General features: G+C 44.0%; 1 protein-coding gene across 1 annotated transcript in view; it reads right to left on the minus strand.

The window, feature by feature from the left end:
- Nucleotides 1-23,052, minus strand: part of COL4A3 (collagen type IV alpha 3 chain) — a 104,727-nt gene that overhangs the window by 25,062 nt on the left and 56,613 nt on the right. Inside the window, exons 8-29 of the mRNA XM_087819969.1 lie at nt 22,626-22,652; nt 21,349-21,426; nt 20,678-20,740; nt 20,518-20,553; nt 18,405-18,446; nt 18,103-18,180; nt 17,451-17,513; nt 16,972-17,031; nt 15,699-15,743; nt 15,368-15,421; nt 14,389-14,430; nt 12,421-12,505; nt 11,057-11,092; nt 9,412-9,576; nt 8,849-8,941; nt 8,280-8,375; nt 5,360-5,430; nt 4,366-4,548; nt 3,740-3,908; nt 2,849-2,941; nt 2,132-2,233; nt 479-576 (exon numbers count right to left, since the gene is read on the minus strand). Of these exons, the coding sequence (XP_087676095.1) occupies nt 479-576; nt 2,132-2,233; nt 2,849-2,941; nt 3,740-3,908; nt 4,366-4,548; nt 5,360-5,430; nt 8,280-8,375; nt 8,849-8,941; nt 9,412-9,576; nt 11,057-11,092; nt 12,421-12,505; nt 14,389-14,430; nt 15,368-15,421; nt 15,699-15,743; nt 16,972-17,031; nt 17,451-17,513; nt 18,103-18,180; nt 18,405-18,446; nt 20,518-20,553; nt 20,678-20,740; nt 21,349-21,426; nt 22,626-22,652 (1,779 nt within the window). The remainder of the gene's footprint in view (nt 1-478; nt 577-2,131; nt 2,234-2,848; nt 2,942-3,739; nt 3,909-4,365; nt 4,549-5,359; nt 5,431-8,279; nt 8,376-8,848; nt 8,942-9,411; nt 9,577-11,056; nt 11,093-12,420; nt 12,506-14,388; nt 14,431-15,367; nt 15,422-15,698; nt 15,744-16,971; nt 17,032-17,450; nt 17,514-18,102; nt 18,181-18,404; nt 18,447-20,517; nt 20,554-20,677; nt 20,741-21,348; nt 21,427-22,625; nt 22,653-23,052) is intronic.

Genomic DNA, 23,052 nt, shown 5'->3' on the forward strand with positions numbered 1-23,052 from the left:
CTAGAGTCCTCCCATTTTAGATATTATGAGTGTTTCTGAAGATTAAGGGAGAAATAGAAAAGCAAACCTGTCCTCTAACACCTTTCATTTTCCTTTCTAAAAGGGAGGGATGGTTCAAGAAACTTAAAAAAATTCACCATCTTGCCCAGCCAGGCATGGCTCAGCAGTTGAGCATTGACCTAGGATCCAGGAGATCGGGGTTCGATTCCCGGTCAGGGCACAAGCCCAGGTTGCGGCCTGCAGCCGATCAATGACTCTCTCATTATTGATGTTTCTGTCTCTCTCTCTCTCCCTCTTCCTTCCTCTCTCTGAAGTCAATAAAGATATATTTAAAAAAAAAATTCACCATCTTTATCATCTACCAGTATATTGACCATTTCTGCACACCAGCATCCTGACTGGCAGGAACATCCTAACTGATTAACTGTAATTGCTCCTTCTGTTCCCCATTTCAATCTGAATTTTAATTCTCAAAGACCTTGGCTCCTGGGTGGCCTGGATCTCCAGGTAACCCTGGCTTTCCCATTTCTCCAGGAAAACCTGGTGGTCCTTTAGGTCCTGGAAAACCTCGGTCTCCTACAGGGAAAAAAGTAATAAAGGTTGTACAATTAGTCTATGAGAAAGCCAACGGCTAAATTAGCAATTAAAAAATTCATTTCCAAATCAGATTACATTGGTTCCCAATTTTTAAAATTATCTTCTCCATTTTTGTTGTTTAGCACCACTACAATGTTGATTCAGTTTGTTTGTTTTTAAACCACTGACCTTGGTTGACCATTTGGCCAACTTTAAAAAAAAAGCATATTTTACATTCAGTGTACAACCGAATACACATTTACATGTGTGTGTATATATATTTTTACAAGCATGATACAGATCAAGATATAAAGCATTTCCAGTATCTGGCTAGCCTTTCTCACCATGGGTTGCTCAAGAAAATTATTTCCTAATGCCCTATAGCAGCCGCCGAATGTAGTGCGTTAACTCCTCTCTCGCATTTAGGATGGGAGAACTGAGAAGGAAGTCACACACTTCATTTTTTCTGTTCTGTGGTTCAGAAGAGGAAACCCTGGGGGATCACAGCTGCCTTCAGAGAGCTCCTCCGTGCCCCTCATTTTTAATTAACAGTTAGTTCATGGGATTCAGTAGGCTCAACAGGGAAATTCTGACCCTCCACTTTCCGGGAGCTCTTAGGCTATTCTAGTGCCCACAGTTTAGAGTCTCCTTCCAGAAGGTGACTGTAGGGGACACAGCGAGGATGCAATTTTCTTAGTGTAGGGTCCAAGAAGGATTAGGCAACAACATGGGCCAGGCTGGGTTACTCCAGAGATCACTGGCAAGAAACTCAAGAATGTACAGTCCAACCCATTCTTTGACCACATGAAAAGTCTGATTATGATTTTCATTTCAAATACTCATAAATCGAGATCAGTGCTCCCATGTTTGGGCAGAACCGATGTGTGATAAACACTGATGATACATTAACTTAAGAGGTGAAGCATCAAAACAGGATTAAACTTCGACAAACACTTTAAATAATATTGAAACAAACATGAAATTATTATAAAATCTGGAGTGTATGGAATGGCCCAGTGACTGAGGTTACTCATGTGTCGCCTGGGCAGGACTTGGGTGCACTTGTCAGTGGGTTATTTTTCAAGGTCTCGGCATCTGCATTTCTTTGGAAAGTTTCCCCTTTGATGGGAAACAACATTTTTTTTTTCTAAAAGTAAATAACTTCTGTAGTTTACTATGGAGTGTACAGGGAAATCAGCTCTGTGTGATTTAATGGTTCTTTTTTATTATAAAAGGAATGTTTAAAGTAGGCATCTCTTCAGAAGTAAAGAACGAATCCCTCATAATTGCACCATCAAGGAGACTCACTTTGGTAAATTCCCTTCTAGTTTTTTTATATGCATTTTTTAAAAAATGACTGAGACGAGATTGTATAAATCAATGTGAATTCTGGCTTTTTTCCTAAGGTTATTGCACGATATTTTTTCCCACTTAAGATTGAGGGAAAACATCATTTTATAGAATCTTATGGATATTTCCTATGTTAGTCATTACATATATTTATAGTTTATAAATATCCACAGTGAAACTTATGTTTAAATTTTTTTTAACTTACCTTTAGGTCCAGGAGGCCCAGGGAATCCAATTCCTGGACTTCCTGGGTCACCGTCAGGCCCAGGAATACCTGGATCACATTTTCCTGGGGGTCCAGGGAAACCTTGAAAACACACACACATCCACATCAGCAACTTTCCTTTATTTTGCCTTAAAACTGAATGTCTGTTTCTATGTCACCCCAGACGTTCTGGAAATTAAGAAATTATTTTACCATAACCCCGACTCCCTCCCCATTCCTATCCAATGGAACTGCAAATAATTTTGAAAATATAATTTAACTCCTAAAAAGACATTTTCTAGATATCTTGAACTATACGTCTCCCTCCATGCACGCAAAATCAAGTTTTAGGTCATATTGGCCAAAGAGTTAAGTTTCCAGTGGAAAAGCTGTGGGAACTATAGTGACCACTGGCAACATCCCTGGCTCCTCCATCCAAATCCATGAAGATTGTTCTGCTCGTGAATTCCTCTTAAGTAACTATATCAATTCCCTTTCGGAATCAGAAGCACCAATGGGAATAATCTGAATAACTTCTGAGGACAGCAGGAAATCCCCTGTCTGTTGGCTTGTCATCTGACAACAGTGGCCTGTGCTCTCTGCTCTCTTTGGGGGCCAATGAATATATTTTTTCCTTAAGGTGGGGACAGTGTTTTTCCAGGAAAGGTAGGGTGCCACCTGATGCCAGGCACCAGACTTAGCATAGGGGATACTCACCAGGCGGACCTCGGGGGCCAGCGTGCCCTGGAGCCCCTGGAGGTCCTGGGGGCCCTGGGACTGGTGTTGAAATACTGAACTCTCCCCTAGGACCTTAAGAAAATTTATGATCATGAGAACAGTGTGCATATTGAAGCTTTTCTTGGTTCAGAGGGAAAATACAACCTATGATATGATAATAAAGGGTTTACAGGCGTATTCCAAGGAATATGAAAAATAGTCTCTGCTTACATAGAGGTCAAAACTGGCTTAAAGATGACTTAGTCCACAGAAACTTTCTTAGTCATTTGACAAATATTTATAAGCATCTATTATTGTCTAAGTCTTGTTTTAATCAATAGCCCAACATGCTGGTCTTTTGGAAGAGAGCCTATTCTAAAAAGAATTGATAACATGAATTCTGCTTAAATACTGGGGAATACTGGTAGGATACTTATATTGGGGAACTAGTTTTCACAGGAAGGAAGTACAGTATATTGCACAAACCACAAAGTGGGGCTGATCTGGGCTTGAGTCTTGGCCTTGCTCTCTGTAAGGTCTATTTCTTAACCTCTCTGATGAGTTCCTCTTGTGTCATTGTGGAAATAATGCTACCCAGTTGGTAAAGTCTTGAGATAATGTTCTGACCACAATGGCGAATATGAAAAACATGTTAGTGATTAGTATTGTCCAAATATTTATATTTTAGCTGAACTGCTCAGTAACAGGAAAAAATAGAGTTTTCGCTAATATTAGTCCTATATGTCCTTTCCCATTGTCTATGAGTTGACAAATTCTACTTATTAGTAACAAGTTCCTATACATCCACTGGTCTTGAGGCAGTTTCACTGACCCTAGGAACCATCAACCTCACTCCACAGGAAAACAGTACTGGAAAGAAAACTAACCAACCGGCTTCTCCAGGTGGTCCAGGGGCTCCAGGAACTCCTTGGGTGCCCTTTGGACCAGGCTCTCCCTGCGGTCCATAGCCTGGTGGTCCAGCTGGTCCTGGGGGTCCTGGGGACCCAGGGATGCCAGGATCCCCTGGAGGACCTCGGTCCCCCTTCTCCCCGCTGAGGGCCTGTGACAATAGGAATAGGTTTGGATAGTGCTTCGTCCCAGTATTTCCTTACACAGGTTAATACGACCGTGAATGTGAATGCCGCAGTCCTGGAGAGGTCTTGAATTAAAGAGCAGTTGGCATTTGAAGGGAATCATTACTAACATGGCATTGCATTAACTTGGAACTCTGAGTCCCACCTGAGGTTCCGACAGTGGGATGTCCCCATGTGCTAACAGCCCCTCAAACCTAGCTCACGTTGGCCGGCGGCCCAAATGGAAGCAACAGTCACGTTAATGGTACATTTCTAAAATCCAACCAGTACGGCCTAAAACCTTTATTTGTTTGGTTTTCACCAGGTATTTCCATTACAAAGGAGCTATTCCATTAATTTTTTTCTTATAAAATGTCTTTAAAAATATTTTATAGGTTGTAACATTGACCGTAGATTGTATGTTTTAAAGAAGCTGATACCAACCGGTTCGCCTTTAGGTCCTGGTAATCCTTTCATTCCGGGGATCCCAGGAACTCCATCCAGGCCGCTTCTTCCAGGCAGCCCTCTGGGCCCCGGTTCCCCCGGGGCACCCACCTCACCCTCTGGATGAGCTGCTTCGCCTTTTTCTCCTTTCTGTCCTGGATCACCCTGAGCTCCTGGGAATCCCTAGGGTGGGATAGAAATGAGACTGCTTTCCTTTTGGGTAGAGTTGTTTTTGTGTCAATCTCAAAAGAAAAAATGTCAACAAGAACTTTTCACTTTTAATGGAACATGTAATTTTTAGATATTTCTTTGGCCCACAAATATAATTTTAATCTTTTTGGGGTTTTTTGTTTGTAGCTAGACAGTACAATGCAATGCAATATATACTATATTATAATTCAATATGATATAATAATCATCATAGTTCAGATTATGTTAAAATATTGGTAAATTTTAACATGCCTCTCTGGATAATTTGATTTAAATATATTTATCCACATATAACTTTCACTATGATAATAAAAATTTAAATTTTTAACAATTTTATTGAGGTATAATTTACATACCATAAAATATATCCTTTGTAAGAACACAATTCAATGATTTTAAAAATAAATGTAGACATTTATGCTACAATCACTACAATCCAGTGTTAAAATATTTTTATCACTCCTCCAAATACCCTCAAGCCCATTTGCAGTCCATTCCTGCTCCCAACCTCAGCCCCAGGCAACCACTGGTCTGCTTTCTGTCTCAGACCCCGTTTTAAATGATTACAAATTCACTTACTGATTTGTTTACACGCCATTAATTAATTAATTAATTAATTAATTCATTCATTCATTCATTCATTCATTCATTCACACCTATCTGTTAAGTTCCTGTGCTTTGCCTGGCACCAAACTGATAACCTGTGTGTGGTGCAACTCTATTTCCACCCAGAGTGCTCCATCTTCCAAATCAAAATTAAAGCTTTAAAACCATGAAATCTTACTGGGAATCCTGGGTGACCCACACTTCCTGGGGACCCTGGGCTTCCTTTCATGCCAGCTGCCCCTTGTCCTCCTGCAAAGCAGTGAATTGGTAAATATTCATGAACACCAATCCTGAGGGTAAGGCAGTGTGCTAATAAAATGAGGTGTTTTCTTCTGAACAAAGAAAAACAATTTCTAGCTTAAAACATGCAAAAAGAGAATGGGAGTAAATCATGAGAATAAGAGAAAATGTAGAAAAACACGAAGTCAAAGATTTTGGCTTCCTACAATTCCTGTCTTAATAGTTTTAAAGAGACACATTTTTTATGATGATAAAAGTAATATCTGCTTATTGTAAAAAAAATTGAACAGAAGTAAGAGAATGAATATCACCCATAAATTTACCACCAGAAGACGGTATTTGCTAAAATTTTCATGTATATGACTCATAAAATTTTATATCCATAAATGCATAGGACTTACACACATAAATAAATGTAGCTGTATAGCTTCACTTTCAATGGGTGCACAGTGGCCTGTTCTGTGGGTGGACCATCATTTATTCAGCTAAGTGCTGTTTTGAGACATTTAGACTCTTTTTTTAACTTTAGCTGTTGTAAACAATGCTATGATAAATATCTGTGGATATTTAGCTCTCCGAATTTATCCAATTATTTTCTTTACAGTAAATTCCTAAAAGTTGAACTGCAGGACCAATGGGCTCAGACTTTTCTGAGCTTTGGATATCTGCTGCCAAGTTGCAAGTTGCTGTACAATTTTATACTTCCCGTAGGGATTTAAGTATCTCTGTAGAGATGATTTCTTTAGAGAACCTTTTGAATAAATCTCAGGTCAGTTTATTAATAAGTGTTTATTCAGATTTTATTTTTTGCAAGATCTGAGCCAAGATATATTTTTGGACGGCAACCCAAATGGTTTTACTGCTTCTATATATTCTTTGAGTGGTACTGGTCATGTGCCAATGTAGAAAAACCAAGGAAAACACAACAGTGTGAGCAGTTGGTCAGCAACAGTGGGCTGCCCACCTGCATGCCAGCCTTGGGCCAGAGGTCACTCGGGGAATGCAGGGAAATAATGATTGCTTTCCTTTCATTTTTTCCCTCCCTCTCTTCTTCCCTCCCTCCCTTTTAGTTTTTGTTTTAATAGGACATTGCCCCAGAGGCTTGGGCACTGAACAGTGGCTGTCTGAGGAACAGTCCCCACCCTGCCCTTGGCCCCTCCTTCCCACTCAGGCCTGTCTCAGGGAGCCAGAGGGCAGCGATTACCAAGTAACCAAGGCGTTTGCAAAGAAGCGGGTGGTATTCGAGAGTGACAACAGGTCCCCGATTGAATGCGTGTCCTCTACCGGCTGCCGACGGTGTCCACAGCTGCCACCGTTAGCCTGTGTTCTTTGGGCTGAGCACCAGCCTCCTCAAAGAGCCCTCGCCATCAAAAATGTCTCCTGGGTGGTGGTAACATATAATCACTCCCTTACGTATGTTGGCAGGTAGCCCCTGGCATTAGCTCGCCTTAAGGGGCGGCCCCGATGCAGCAACGAAGGGGTGCAGTGTAGAGGGAAAGGCAGGCCTCCGGAGGAGGTTGGCTGGACTGGAGTGCAGGCTCCTAGCACTTATTAGCCAGGTCACCTTATGGCTCAGCTTTGTCCCTGTCAAATGGGTTATGATGGCCCTTCCCTCTAGGGTTGATGAGAGGAACACAGTGTGGTGGCGCCTAACACACCCAGACACCTAAAACGGTGGCTGGAACGCAGGCCAAGGACACCGCGACCTGAGCTCTTACTGCTCAATGAGACAGAATTTGATGAGAGTGTCTAAGGTGCTAATGGTGGGACCAAGAGCTTCCGTGGTACCACGTGAGAAGCCCTGGGTGGCCAGGGGAGTGGAAAAAGGGGCAGAGGAACCCAACTAATAAACAGAGACGACTTTTTCAACTTCAAGGCGTTGTCCACGGCCAGCAGAGCGGTGACAGCCTGGCGCAGCAGTGCTGGGTGGAGAGTCCTGGTTTGGCAGAGGTTGGCCAATAAAGTGGCATATGCTTTATTTAGTCCCCAGAATCCTGGCCTCTGGAATATTTTCTCTCTTCAAAAATTGATGGTTAATGTTTTTAAAATAAACATGAGGTTTTTAGATCAAAATCCTAATTTCTTTCTTTTTATGAAAAATTGGAAGACTTATTAACAAATCAACAGTAGGCTGGAGTTGAGTGCCTGCTGGCCCCTTTCAGTGTCCCCTCCAGTTTACCGCAGGTCCCACCACTCTAGGGTCCCCTGCCCTGAGGCCAAGGCGTTCAATTAGTCCTTACGTAACATCATTGACAGGTCCTTGGGACTGCAGTGAATGATGTAGGCTATTTGATAAAAATTTTACCATAGATATAAACAAAAGTTAAGTTCCTACAGCATCTCATCAGTGTTATAATGAAACAACATTGAATGAAATGGCATTATTTGAGGACCTGCTGTACTTTTTATTGCACTTGCATCCTTAAGAAGAACATGAAATTGTGCATATACCCTTAATGCTATCAAAAGTAGGGATATGAAGAAATGGACTAAGAAGGGTGGTGTCTTTCAATAACAAAATAGGAAAGAGCTTATTTGTTTATGGAAGAAAAAGCAGCGTGCTTAGCAGGGCTGCCTCACTCCTCCAAGCACCTGCTGGTCTCCTGGAGGATTCGGAGTTTACGAGTCCTGGATAACGCAAGAGTCTGCTAGAGTTTAGCAACTAAAATGGAACAGGGGAAAATGCCAGCTTTTACGTGATTTTGTCTTACTTCATATTAACAGAGTATATTTTTGAAAATCTCCCTCGGAGTTCATGTAAACTACATCACTACATCCAGTAGACCGAGACCCTTTTCCATCACCCAGGGAGCCGACCCTTTCGTACTTGCAAACACTTGTCTGCGAATTATCTGTACCTGGGATTCCTTTTACGCCATCGAATCCCGGCAGTCCTGGGAGGCCCGGGGGCCCTGGCACACAAGGACAGTCTGTGCACACGAGGCCTGGCTCCCCTGCAATGAGAGGATGCTTGTGTTACTCATACACCCACACCAAGTCTGCAGAAAAGACAGATAGTTTCCGGCTGCACAATTATTTCTTACAGTGAAAGTTTTTCCGTGTAGTGAAAATCATGTAGGACATTTCTCATATTAATAAAAAAATTTTCATCAATTATATCTGCTTCCTTTATGCATCTGAGCTCTCAGGTGTTCTTAGAAACTCCTGAGTTCAGAGTAAAATAGCTTCTATTTCAGTGTTTTTCTCTTTGAGTGCAACATAAAACTCACATTCTAGGAACAGCCAAAGGTCCACCTCATGGATGCTAAACAAATGAATGATTACAGATAAATGAATACTCTTAGCTAATTCTTTTGGAAAAGAAGCCAACTCTGACTGCCTGCTGTTTGGATCATTGTGGCCTCAGGGAGAAAATGACAGTGACAGTGATAACGATAGTGATGGGCATGGCACTGATCGAACCAACCTTTGAGCCCATCGACACCTGGGATTCCTGGAGGCCCCGTGTGGCCTGGACGGCCACTTTCTCCAGGTGGACCTTTGCGAAAAACGATGCCACCTACAAAAGGACAACACCAAAGCTAGTTTTTAAGAAGTTCTTTAGCACACCTTTGACCCGTGAGAAATAGGAGCCGGTGGATCTCTTCTTGCCTCTTTCTCCCCTGGGACAGATTATCCTGAGACAAAGTTACACAGCTTCTTGGAAGACAGTCTCTTGGGGCTGAACAAGCAGTTGCCCTTGGCCTAGGCCAACTTGATAATCGCCACTCCTTCCCTGCCCCAGGACTCTTGTCCCTGCCTCCCACTCTGCCGTCTGTGGGATCAGGTAAGGCTTTGCTGCGTTTGCACAGTAGTCAGCCACCATAGTTGCTTTCACAGGTAGCGGAGAAAATGAAACACCGGTGGAAAGACAACTCCTGAGATCCGCACAGGCTGATGGCCAAGCTCCAAGTGAGGCCCACTGCCTCTGATCTGCACACACCTGTCACTGGGTAGTGTACACAACATAGGCCCTTTCGGCATCTTTACCTGGTGGTCCTGGAGGTCCTGGCGGCCCTGGAGAGCCTGGTGAACCAGGACAACCCGGGGCCCCGGGAGGCCCCACTGCATTCTTTCCTGGGGGTCCTCGCTCCCCTTTACTTCCTTTCACGCCTGGTGGTCCAGGGGGTCCTCTGAGGCCAGGCCTCGATGGCCCTTGGAGAAAAATAATCATTTTATTATATTTTAAATTTTTCCCCAATTCATATATGATTATTCTTCAGTTGCAAAATGTGATGTATTCTGATTTATAAAAGTTGCGCCATCAAAAGACAGTGAAGCATACAAAATAAAAAGAGGATCTCTTCCTTTCTTCATCTGTGACCTTGTTAAATTTCAGAGTACAGCAGAGCTCAGAACTCTTCATGCCCCCGAGATAATTTATGTCACTTATTACGAGAGACTGAAACAGAGTTTGGGGTGCCCGGGGGACCTTTTACTAAAAAGGACTTGGTGAGAAATTCTTCAGTATATGCTAATTTGTAGATTTTTAAATTAGAGGCTATAAGATGCCTACTTTGTAGTGTCCCAAAGAAGAGATAAAGTTGGACTTTATTCCTGCCAACTGTCTTAGATAGAGAAGCGTGTGGTGGGGGAGAAGCCAGGCCCAGGGAACAAAGCCCATTTCATCTGACTCTCCTAAGACAGTAAGGAAAGCAGTTTAACTGTTAAGAAGAGAGACCTCACCACCAAGGGGCTGAGAAACCAGCAAGGGTAGCACCCGATTATTTCTGATTATGAGCAGGAGGATTCGGGCAGAAGGGTAAATGCCTCCGGTGGACACCGTTCCGGAGCTTTGTAATTTTCACCGCCGGCTTCTTGAAGGAGCCTGCTTATTACTGAGGGCCTGGCAGGGACGAAGGAGTCTTCCGTAACCTTCTACAGACCTCTACAATGTCCTTTTGCCCCATTGTAACTTCAAGAGACACCCACTGTTTACAGCTTGATGTCTATTTTTTCATTCATACGCAAGTACCCGTAATATTTATCCATTCACCTATTTTTACGACGTACGTCTGCAATCTGCTTAATTATAATCCATTTTCCAAAGGACGAAATAGTTTAAATATACAACATGGTGTAAGGAAAAATAACGGATGGCAAGGATTCTCAGATGCTTGCCAGTTTTTCTGTTTCCTCCCTTTACACGAAGACACGTGCCAAGGTTACAGTTATAACCACGGCCCTTGGTTCTGCACCCTTGGCTCCACCCTTCCTTCTCAAGGGGCAGCCACGCTGACGACCCCGGGTGCTTCTGCTCCGTAGACAGTATGCGGTAAACCTTAAAAGGTCACATAAAAAGCATTATCTACGAATTCTTCCGCAGCCTGAACACTGTCCTTCTGAACCGCCCTGACGACCGTCACAGGCCGGTTTTCTTCCCCTGCGCCTCCCGAGCTGCCAGGCCGCTGCTCACACGCCCAGCTGCTCTTACGCTCGGTTAAAACCGCTGAGGAGCGAGAAGGAGCATTTCTGTAAAGCTCTGCGTCAGTTCTCACTCCCTTTTCCACAAGCAAGAATTTGCAGACAAATTAATGACAGATTTGTCTAATGTAAATAATGCAAACTTGCTCAGAGCCGTGTATTTTACTCTTCAATGGCATTTCTGTTGACGCCCCGAGAAACATGTACTTACCAGGCTTTCCAGGGCCTCCGGGGGGTCCGCTGGGACCTAGGAATACAGAACAGTGATTAATTGCTTTCAGAGAAATAAATTCTCCCCTCTCCCCATTTTTGAAATCTTGGATGACAATATAATAGTAATTAATAATAAATACTGTTCATTCTTTTCTCCACGCTCATATAGATAAATATCAGAAAACTTTACTTATTTAGACAAACGGCCGAGAAGAAACTAACCTCAGAAGTCATTTTCAAATAATTGGACACGAACTCACTAAAAACCTGCTCTGTGTTTGTACTTTGCTGGGATGGTTCGGATACAAGAAACTCAAACAGGGAAGTGGTCAGGGATCCGCAGTTCGTAGGGGTGCCCCACCTCAGGCTGCTCCTGGCTCTAACGCGGCCTGAAAACAAAAGTCTGGATCTATGTCTATATGCGTACGCCCGTTTATTTAACTACACTGGGAATTCTTCCTCCAAGCAAAATTCTCCTTTGAAATCTTGTTTAAGTCCGTAATTGGCTCTCAGTCCACTTGGACTAATCTGAGGCGCTTTCAGATTCTGCTAGGGCCCAGTGGTCTCTTCCTGACAGTTAAACCAGAATCACAGGGTGGGACCCTGATGTGGCAGCCAGGGATGAGCGAGCTCATGGCCTAGACCTTTCCAATCTATCAAACGGGGTAGAATATGCCCAGCCGGGCATGGCTCGGAGATTAAGCATCGAACTAGGATCCAGGAGATCGCGGTTCAATTCCCGGTTAGGGCACATGCCCGGGTTGCAGGCTGGATGCCCAGTTGGGGGCATGCAGGAGGCAATGACTCTCTCATCAGTGGTGATTCTCTCTCTCTCCCCCTCTCCCTTCCTCTCCCTGAAATCAATAAAGATATATATATATATTATTATTTTTTTTTAAAGGGTAGAATACAATAAGTGTGTCTTTAATTCATTGTGCTAGGAGCCAGGGAACCGGGTTGCAGTCACCCCTTGGCACTATTTGTGTGGATTTGCCCAAATTCCAGCTATTCAGGTCTCCATTTTCATATCTGTAACCCCTCCAGCCAGCCAGGTCTCCATTTTCACATCTGTAATCCCACTGAAATTACAGATTTCTTCACACTCCCTTATCCTGCCCTCGGACGTGTTAGTGTCTGCTTGCCAGACTTGATCTCCATGATTTTCAGCATAAAGATTATTTAATTACTTTCCATGGTATTTTCATACAAACCTTTCACATGAAATTTTCAAGTGATGAAAATAGGAAATTTCATGTGAGGTTTTGTATGAAAATTAGGAGACATCAAAAAATACCACCACTGTGAAAATGAGGAGCCCCCCCCCCTCAAGTCCTAGGTCGGTCGGCAGAAATTGACTCTCACCCTGCGGGCCACGCGCTCCTTTGGGCCCCGGTGGGCCTGGGATTCCCTCATCGCCCTTTACCTCGTACGCATCGTAATATTCTGGCTTTAAGGGAAAAGAAACGAAGAAAGAGAAAGAATAGCTATTTATGGACATTCACCAAATGCAATTACTTTAATTTCTTTTTTTGGCCAAAATGATACTTTCCTTATTTTCTTTAACTCAGAGGCGCATGTCTTGGTGGAAATACAGTAGTCGTGCATATAGGATGGATACATTTAAAGATAAAAGTCGATGTTTCTGGTACGGCATCACATATTTTATGGGCTTTCAGTGAGAAATACAGTTTATGGTGTGACTCAGCTCACACACATTTATATATACACACACAGACAGGCAGGCAGGGCCATGTACGTGTGACTATGTACACGGAAACGAAAGCTTCACAGAATGGTGACTTGCCTTAGGACATATGATCAACTCTGCTATTTTTTTATTCTGTTCTATTTCACGTTTTAAAAAAGCTTGTTCTTCAATGCATTGAATTTATTTTAGAGGTGCTAGGACCTACACATCAAAAGATACTCTACTGACTGTTTCCTTAAATTTCAGGACACCACTGACCTACAGCAACCGAGGGCTGCTGTTTCTCACATGTCTGTGGACCCACGTCTGGTCTCTGCAACCATCTGCTTCCTAAGCAGAACTGTCTCGGAAGTTAGTAGATGCTCAGGGTTATAGATTGTTGAGCACAAAAAACAAACAGTGAGCTAAGAGTGCTTCGACTTGCCCTAAAGTGCAACTGGAAAAGCAGATTTCACTTAGAACTCAACGCATTTATCTTGAGGAGAAGGAGATGAAAATATAATAGTTTTTTTTTTTAAAAAAAACCTCTGTTTTGTTTTTTTCATATTTTGCATGGGGCTAATTCTTGGCTGACTTGTTTAAAGATGAGGTAATCAGGGTTTTGTGGTTAAGCAATAAGTATAAAATCACGGAAATGAATTCATAATAATAACAATAATAATAATGTAATGATGGCCTTCATGACATCGGCAACAGCCTTTATGCACCTGCCGAGTGCTGGCTAAGAGCTTTTGGAAAATAGCCCAGGCCGTCTTCCCGGCGACTCCGTAACAGTGTTTTGGGCCCGTTTGCACTTGTATCACTTGCTTACAGGGTAAAGATGCAGGTGTCCAGGGCCCTCCTCCAGTTACTGAGTTAAATTACTTGGCCTGAGGGGTGTGGGGGTACACTTGTAACAGGACATACGCCCTTCCCCATGACTATCTTACGACCACAGACTGTCTGTCAAACCTACACAATCAAGACGTGGCGGCCCTGCTCGGCACACTGTGAGCGTGCGAGGACAGCTGACTTTTCAGATAGGAGAGGAACAGACACCGGGACTCAGAGCCGGGGCCCCTTTTATTTCTCTCCTTAAGCTGCAGAGTCACAGCACGTAGACTGTGGCCGCCCTGCAGCCAGGGGCTGACAGCCATCACATGCATGTCCTCGCTGCAGAGGGAGATGGCTGCTGAGATGGAGCTCGGGCTGGGCACTGGTGTTCGCTGGCCCTGCATTAATCCCATGGTTGAGCTTCTGTTGCCTGAAGGTGCAGTTGGGAAAACCAGCTGGATGGGGTGGAGCTGGCTCCCTCACCCCTGGGTGGCCGCTATCCTCCTACTCTACTCAGGGCGCAGGATCCCCTTGGGCCAGGTCTGATTAGGCAAAGGTTTCCTTCCCCTCCACAGCCCAGGATGGGCATGACTAGTGCATTCCAAAGACCAAAGAGGGCCAAGGAGAAATATCTGTCCATGTCAAATGAACAAATAATGACAAGAGCTATTTTTGCCCTGGTTTAATAAAAAGGTAACTACTATAATCTCCATCATAACCCTTAACGAGAGACCCTGATTCAAAACGTCCTTGATATTTTGAAGGACTTCATCAAACGTGACACTGACATTGTCTTTAATTACACTTACTGGACCACGAAATCCTGGAGGGCCAATGTCCCCTTTCCATCCCTATGGTGAAAGACAGTTACAAATTATGAGTACATTTGTCACAAGTATTTACGTTTTTGGTATACTTAAAAAGCAAAATGCACAGCTAAACAATAAATCAATGCTAAAAGTAATGTTATTTCTATGTAATGCACAAACCAAGTTATAGTGAGAGAGACGTTGACTTTAGATTATTTTCCTGGGGGGGCCGTATCTGGGTCAAAATCCTATGAACAAGGTCCTGAAGAGGCGGTTGCTGTTCTGGTGGCTCTCCAGGCATCTTCCATGCCCCTACCTTCAAAGGATGTCCACATGCACTGCACACTCCCGGGCTCTCACCCAGATTAGAGGACAGGACCACCAGGTTACAGGTTGTATGTGGTCCTCTGAGTCCCAGCTGTACCCAACCCCCTTTCTTATCTACTGAAGGGGGCATTTCAGAATTCTACAGGAAGTGGTATTATTATAGGATAAACCTTGAATTTGCACATATGCCTACATATGAAAATTACTTGAGTATGTCTGTAACATGTTGTCAGAAAGAAGCAACGTGGACTACACGTAACAGCTTATTGATGACGGTCTTTCAGTGTATAGTGACCCAGCTTGAGACTCATAGGGCCACCCAGCCTATGCTTGACCTCCAGTGACACAAAACTTCCTACAATCGCAGGCCTTCACCAACTCCTTCCTCGTGGGGGCTGAAACATCACCGGTCCTGAGTCAGCCAGTTTCTGCTACATAGAACAGGTTTAATATCTTTCCCACTAGACAGCCCCTCAAGGGTTTAAGTAAAGTTGCCACATCTCTCGTTTCTTCTCAAATATACTATTTTAATGAACTCTGATTGCAACTTCTTGTACCTACTTCCAGGGTGTCGGGGGAAAGAGTAGGCAAAACCCAACCAGTTGAAAAAGGCTGAGGACAGAACAGGGCAGGAGGAAGGGGATATCCCTACCTTAATGCCATCTTCGCCCCTTAGCCCAGGGAAGCCCCTGATGCCTTTCGCTCCCTAAAGAACAGAGCGAAGAGAATGGATCAGAAGACACACGAACCAATTTCTTCCTTGGAAGCAGAACAGTTTGAACTTATTAAAAAACAAACAAACAAAAAAATCCTGCTCAGTTGATCTCTCTTCACAGTGAAAAACTATGATTCTCAAATATAATTTTTAGAAACTGCACACTGCTTTTGGTTAGTTTATAACTACTCAGTGACTCTCAAAACATGCTTCTGCGTCTAATAGGACTGACATTTTCACTATACCAACAGGTGAACCATGCCTTTACCTGAGTGCCAGGGAACCCAGGGGCCCCGTCTTTTCCAGATTTCCCCTAAAACAAAAACAAAACAAAAACATGTAACCTAATAAATATGGACAACTTTAATAAACATGGGCAGCTTAAATGATGTCATCATCTCCTCTCGACCTTGGGCAAGGAAGCCCAACTGAGGCTTCCCACCCATTATAAGAAAGACACCAATTATTAATCACAGAACATGCAAAGATCTCCTCTTGCAGGGAAGGCAGAGCCAGTGGGGATGGAGAGTCAGGGAGGGGCAGAGGAACAGAGAGGATATTAAGAGCTAAGCTTAAGCTGATATGGTCCATCCAAGTTTGGAAGGAAAATCAAGGAAGCACTGGGCCGAGAAGTGGACAAGAAAACCCAAGAACAGGAAGGTTTCACAGTCCACTCATTTATTTGAAATGTTCGCGATTCCATGACCTCTAGATGGGCCTGTGTTTAAATATATGTATAACAAGTGTGTTGCAGTGTCCACACAGGCAGGGCTTCTGGATGAACTATTACGGTATTTACTTTCCATGATAAAATTTAAAATCATGTTGGTTGAATATTTTTTCTCAGAAGAATATACTTTCCCAATATATAATTTTTAGAGTTTTAAAACAATACATGGGTTTAAATCTTTCCAAAATAGAGCTGGGTGGGAGAGAAGGCCCCTGTTGCTCTGTCTTCCCCACATCTCACTTCCCATCCCAGCGCGTCCCTTTGGGGAGTTGTCCTCCCCTCTCTGTGTGGTTTTGATGGGGCTGCCAGTCACGGGAGCTCCCTGCCCCACTGGCCTGGCCGATCAAGGTACCTTTTCCTCTTGGACACAGGCACTTTTCCAGAGTGAAACACATGGCTCAAGCTGAGCTGATCATAGTGATTCTGTGGGATTTTATATATGGACACAGGGAGACACACTCTCTCTCCTCGGATGCTGTGAACCTGAGCTTGTCTGTTGCTACATCTCAGCTTTCTCCCCCCATCACCCCTACATGGAAGATGCTTGGGCAAAGGACAGAATGAAGCCAACACACAGACAGGGGCAGAAGAGAAATGGAGAGAGAGGCCTGCCCATTTTGTTCCAGGCTCTGAAGGCCACGAAGCCTGTTTTAGCCTTGAACTTATCGCATACCTGAACAAATAAATTCCACTTCCCAAACATCTAAAAAAAGCTAAGCTAGTTTGGGTTGGCCGTCTGATATTGGCCACCTAAGGAGTCCTAAATGCTGCCCAATATAGGTGGAATAAGACACTGAATTTCCCGGTTTACCTGTGGGCCAGGCTCTCCAGGGGCACCTTTTTCTGATCCATAAGAGTCTCCAGGTGGTCCCTGCATTAATGAGACTTCTGTCAAGTTTTACGAATTATTAATTTTTGACTTACATTGATTTTTATTCTGATTGTTCTAATTTTTCCTTCTGATTATTCTGCTCTATTTAAAAATGTTGAAATGATGGGTCATCTAGAAGGGAAATCTTATTTATGAGTATTAATTCATTAAAAACCAGATGCTAAAAAAGCAGATGCTGAAGATGAATTCTAAGAGGGGTGACATTAGGTGCATGTGAAACAGTGTGAGGATTTCAGCTAGAAGTGGCCATAAAATAATTCTAGTGTGTTCATGACCTCTGCGGTAAATACTGTTGATCTTTAGCTCATCTTAAGATCTGAAGGTAGATCACACATCAAAATGCTCACTAAGCTTTTACTTTGTGTTTCAAAGGAACAGCATGACTCTAAGTGACTTACTGAGGGTCCAGGAGGTCCGGCTTGACCCATGGCACCCTTGTCTCCTTTCTCCCCCTTGAGGTCCTGCCACAAAAACAATGGAAGGTCGTTACAAACAGATCAAAGGAGATCCCACCAAATGTACTTGGAAAGTCCTCTATCTGTTCCATACACTGGATTTACAGACTGCTTATTTACCTCCCATCAACACGGTACCTTATCACTTCTCACATTTTGAATTTGCTACCTGTGAACTCACTGAAACAATATGTTACCTTCAAGAATCTTGGAAGTTGCTTGCTTCAGATTTCACACTTTCTGGTTCATGAGTCGAAAATAGGGAAGCAAGGGTTGGGGGCTGGGCGTGGGCGACAGAACTTATAAAAAGGTAGGGGAAATGGGAAGACACAGCCCTAATAATAAAACTGGGGAGTCACTGCCCAGCCGGCGTGGCTCAGCGGCTGAGCATCGACCTGGGATCCAGGAGACTGAGGTTCGATTCCCGGTCAGGGCACAGGCCCGGGCTGCGGGCTCGATCCCCAGTCAGGGGCGTGCAGGAGGCAGCCGATCAATGACTCTCATCATTGATGTTTCTATCTCTCTCCCTCTCTCTTCCTCTCTCTGAAATCAATAAAAATTATTTAAAAACCAACAATAAAAACTGGGGAGTTACCGTTTTGTTATCTGGGCCGATCTGCGTCACAATAACAGTTCCCGGTAGTCCAGGGGGTCCTGTTAATCCTTTCATACCCTAGAGATAAATACACTCAAGAATTAAAAACTAAACGGCACCTTTACTATACTCGAGAGACCTACTTTCCCCCTTTAGTGCTTATGTAAGAAAATAGAGCAAATGAAAGTTTGGGATGCAGCGAATGCATTCATTTCAGCGTGACTCACTGGACAAAATGTACAGGCTAATTGCTATGAACTTCAAATATCTTGTCCACAAATAAACCACAGTATTCAAATTACCTGCTCTCCTTTCTGTCCAACCATGTTATCACCCATGTGACCCTGTAAGAAATACAAAACCAAGTTATTTCTTAAAAAGGAATGAGAATAAATTGTCTAAACCTTTTAAAGTTTCAATATTAGTAATGAACATTTATATTTTAATCTACCCCTCCTCCTCCGGCTCACAATTGCTATTTCATTTCATCCTGGAATAACAGTCTTTTTAAAAAAAAATTAAGTATAGTTGATATAGAATATTATATGTTTTAGGTGTACAACATAGTGGTTCTACAGTTACATACTTTACAAAGCAATGACCGCAATAAGCCTAGAACCGTCTGGCACCATATAAAACACTTATGTTACCGACTCCGTTCCCTGTGCTGTACCTTGTATCCCTGTATCCTACCTATTTTCCAACGGGCAGTTTGTACCTCATATTCCCCTTTACGGTCTTCACCCCCGCCCGCCCCTCTGGCAGGCATCAGTTTGTTCTCTGTGTCTATGAGTCTGTTTTCGCTTTGTTTTGTTAGTTCATTTGTTTTGTTTGTTAGATTCTGCATAGACGTGAAATCATACAGCATTTGTCTTTCTCTGTCTGACTTATTTCACACCGCATGAAACCCTCCAGGTCCATTCGTGTTGTTGCAAATGAAAAGATTCCACTCTTTTTTACTGGTGAATAATATTCCACTTCCCATTTTCTCTCTTCTTTATCCACTTACCTATCCGGGGACCCCAAGCTGCTTCCATACCTTGGCTATTGTAAATAAGGCTGCAGTGAACCAGGGGTGCATGTATTTTTTGATTTAGTATTTTTGTTCTCTTTGGATAAGTGCCCAGAGCTGGAACTGCTGAATCACAAGGTAGTTCTATTTTTTATTTTTTGAGGAACCTCCACTGTGCTTTCCACAGTGGCTGCACCAATTTACAATCCCGTCAACAGTGTACAAGAGTCCCCCCGTCCACATCCTTACCAACACTTATTTGTTGATTTTTTTTTTTTTTATAACAGCCATTCTGACAGGCATGGGGTGATAATTTGCTGGGATTTTTATTTTCATTTCCCTGATGATTAGTGATATCGAGCATCTTTTCCTATGTCTGTTTCCCATCTGCACTAATTTCCTGGTGGGGTTCGGCCTGGCTTGACATTTTCTTACACTAATGAGGATCAGAATATTCCCCCCTGAAATATACCACTTTGGCACAGGATTATTTTGAGTTGAAGGCAATTTAAGAATAGCAAATGCAGAAAGAGTCCTCTCCCCTCCCCTCCTGCCTAAAGACTATAAACTTCCCTTTGTGAGGGTGTCACCTCTTCCCTCTCTGGTACCAAGTAGAGGAGACAACTCTTATCAGTGGAGACAGCACTGACTTAACAAACCTGCCTAAACAAACCTTACTGAAATAACCCTCAGCTTCTATTAGTTTCTCCCATCTATTTACTTTCCCACAATTTCCCGCCCTTAGAAGCTCATACCCCTTTCCTTCCCTCCATCATTTCTCTACAAATTTATCGCCCTTCATTAAAATGCTACACAAGCTCTTTGGAATTTTCATTTCTGTGAGGCCACTATATGCATGTGAAATAACCCTTTTTCTCTTGTTAATCTGTCTTTGTCAGTTTAATTTGCAGGGCCCCAGTCACTGAACCCGACAGAGTAGAGGAAAAACATTTTTCTTCCCCGACACCAACAATTGGCCTTTTTCATAGAAACACATGCAGTACCCCGCTTAAGGGCGCATGAATAGCCATCTTTTATTTTCTGGCATAAGATCAGGTTGGTTTCAGAAATCAGCCCACTATAAAAATGTATGGGGCAAATGTTGGGTGATCAGGAGGATGAGCAGAAATGAGAACCCTATGGACTAGCAGTCCTTGCCCTTTGTCTGATAAGGAGCCCCTCGTGACTGAAGTAAGACTGCGGATCAGGGGTCATGTAGCTGAAGTGCAGGGAGAGGAGAGGTAAGAGGTACAGAGGTGCCAGCCACGCTCCCCTCCCTGCTGGGAACCCTTGTGAGCTCCCAAGACGAGCCCGGTAGTGACCTATGTGTGGATTCAGACCGGGTTTGGCTTTTACATTGATTAGGATGTTCTGGCTGATATGACATGAGAACTGTAATTTACCTTAAGTCCTGGAGGCCCCATGGCTCCTGGCAAGCCCTAAAAAAGTCCACAAATTACAATGACAGCAGGAATGCACCAAGCCAGAAAACTGTTTAAAAGTTTCAGCTATAACTATTTCATTAGCTTATGGTATCTCCATCAATGATGGCTTTGTACTCACAAAGAATCCCGGAGGGCCGGGTGGGCCGACAGGTCCGGGGAAACCGGGAAGGCCTGGCAAACCCTTTAAAGTAAGAGAAGGGTAAGGGTAAATGGACTTCTCACTGAAGAGCAATGTCCACTTGTCAAGTGCATGAAAATCTTTTAATAAGACCTGAGGAGCATCACGCCTTCCATTTATGGCTGCAGTTTAAGTAAAGCCCAGTTATCTACTATCATGCAAATGTTACAGCAGAGCTGGTACTTGACATTACAGTTTTCAATTGTGTTCCATGTATGATACAAGCCTACCCTTGAGTTTAACAAACACAAAGTAAGTGGAAGCTAACTCTTCCCGAGAGATTCCACCTTAGACGTGGGAAAGCTCAGGACACTGAGGCTGAAGAAGAGATGGAAAGACACGTGTCCAAGTCATCTTTTTACATCCGTTTCATGTCATTTCTTATCATAAGGTAAAGGTTTTGGAGTGAAACGAGGTGCATCGGTAAATAGAAGAAAAACGGATGCATATTAAAAATATTCTTAGGAAAGTGAGAAAGAGATATAGGGGGGAGAGAGAGGACACACACACGCACGCACACACACACACACAACGGAGAGACAGAGACAGACAGAGAAGAGAGCGGGGGGCGGGACCGAGGGTGGCAGGGCTGTTCCCTGAAGTGCTTGTACCTGGAGTCCTGGAGCCCCCGGCAGCCCGGGGTCCCCTTTGCCATCCAGGTCTATGTCTTCTCCTTCAGCAGGAGCCCCCTTGAAAACGAAGTTCATGGAACACAATCAGTGTTACAGCTTCAAACCCCCTTCGCGTGCTTATTCAAGGTCATGTCGCCTCGAGGGTAAAAGTGCTTCCAGTGTGAGCGAGAAAGTGGCCACATCATACACCCGACAGGGTCAGGGGGCCACGCGGTGACCTGACGAGCTCGGTGACCACAGGGCACCACAGGGATGGTCTGCTCACAAATTCCGAACGGGGCAGGTCACGGTGCGGAGTCACCTCCCAGGCCCACAGCTTCCTTGGCAAAGGTCAGTCTTTACCTTAAGCGGGCCCCGTCCCCTGTCCCTATGCATCTAAGGTAATATACCTGTGAAATGTCAGAGTCATTTTTTTTCTGGACCCCCGAAGGCACAACTGCTGGCACCAGGGCACGAGGCCCCAGAACCCCTCAATGTTATCCCCACATACCATCTCTGTGCCATGGATATTAACTGCCCCGTACCCACCAATGTGAAAGAAGTATGTGTCTCTGTTTTGCTTTTCATTCAGTCCTAGAGACTCCTTTGCTTTGCTTTCTCCCACCCCTGATCTACCACCGATGGGTTTCACGGGCCCTCCTTATGTCTCCCGCTTTGATTCTAAATCCATGAAAGGAACTGCAAAGCTGCCTTCTCTGCAGCATTTTCTCAATCCTTCGAGAGCTTGCCCTGGGCATGTCCTCAAAATTTTTGCTCAAATAAACTCTCACAAAACTTTTCTAGAGGTTTGGATGTTCTTCTGTTGATACCAGAATATATACTTAGAGAAATGGTTTAGGATTATATATTTATCCCGTTTTGAAGAATTCAGAGCATTTTCATATATATTTTTTTTTAATTAAGAATTTACTGTGGAAGGACGGAAGCAAGACATGGGGTGATACAGCATTTCCCAAGATGCCAGCCTTGGTGGTAATTCCTCGTCTGGAGGGTGGGGCCCTGGCCGGGCGCCAGTTCTTTTCTCCTCGACTCTATTTCCTCAAAGGCTGGAACAAAACTTGTATTTTTAAAGGCATACGTATGACAGAGATAGAAGAAGTTGTTTAACAGAAATAAACATCATGTCCCAATTATTATGGATTCTGGGTTAATGACGAAACCTCATTTGTAATTTTTCATATCTCATTATTTCATAGATGTCCCTTTCATATGTCCAACGAGAGGTTTTCGATCACAACACGCCACAAACGACTTACCTTTTCTCCTTTTAAACCAGCGGCACCCTAGGAGAGGAAGTGGCATGTTAACCACGGGCCACAGTCAGACAGACGACGTCCGCCGGTCCTACCCCGCGCCCGGGTCACTGTCATCGCACTGTCCTCCCGGAACCTGCCCCCCCGCAGGACAGCCCCGTCCCTTCTCCACGTCACCTGCACCCTCCCTGCTCTGGACACCTCCCGCCCGTTCTTCAGTCCACACCTGCACCGCCTCTCTGCATCATGGAAGTGTCCCTGGCTAGGGCCCCCCGCGGCTCAAGCCAGCGACATGACGTCAGTCCCCGTCTTACTGGACGGCTCAGCAGCACCGGCAGCCGCCTGCCGCTGGCCTCTGCGGAAACGCCGGCCGTCCCCTACCGCCAGGGCCACTCCTCCTTGGCCTAGACGGTCGGGCGGGGGCCCTTCC

The sequence above is a fragment of the Miniopterus natalensis genome, chromosome 8, assembly GCF_054644295.1.
Source record: "Miniopterus natalensis isolate mMinNat1 chromosome 8, mMinNat1.hap1, whole genome shotgun sequence".
NCBI classification, from domain to species: Eukaryota; Metazoa; Chordata; class Mammalia; order Chiroptera; family Miniopteridae; genus Miniopterus; species Miniopterus natalensis.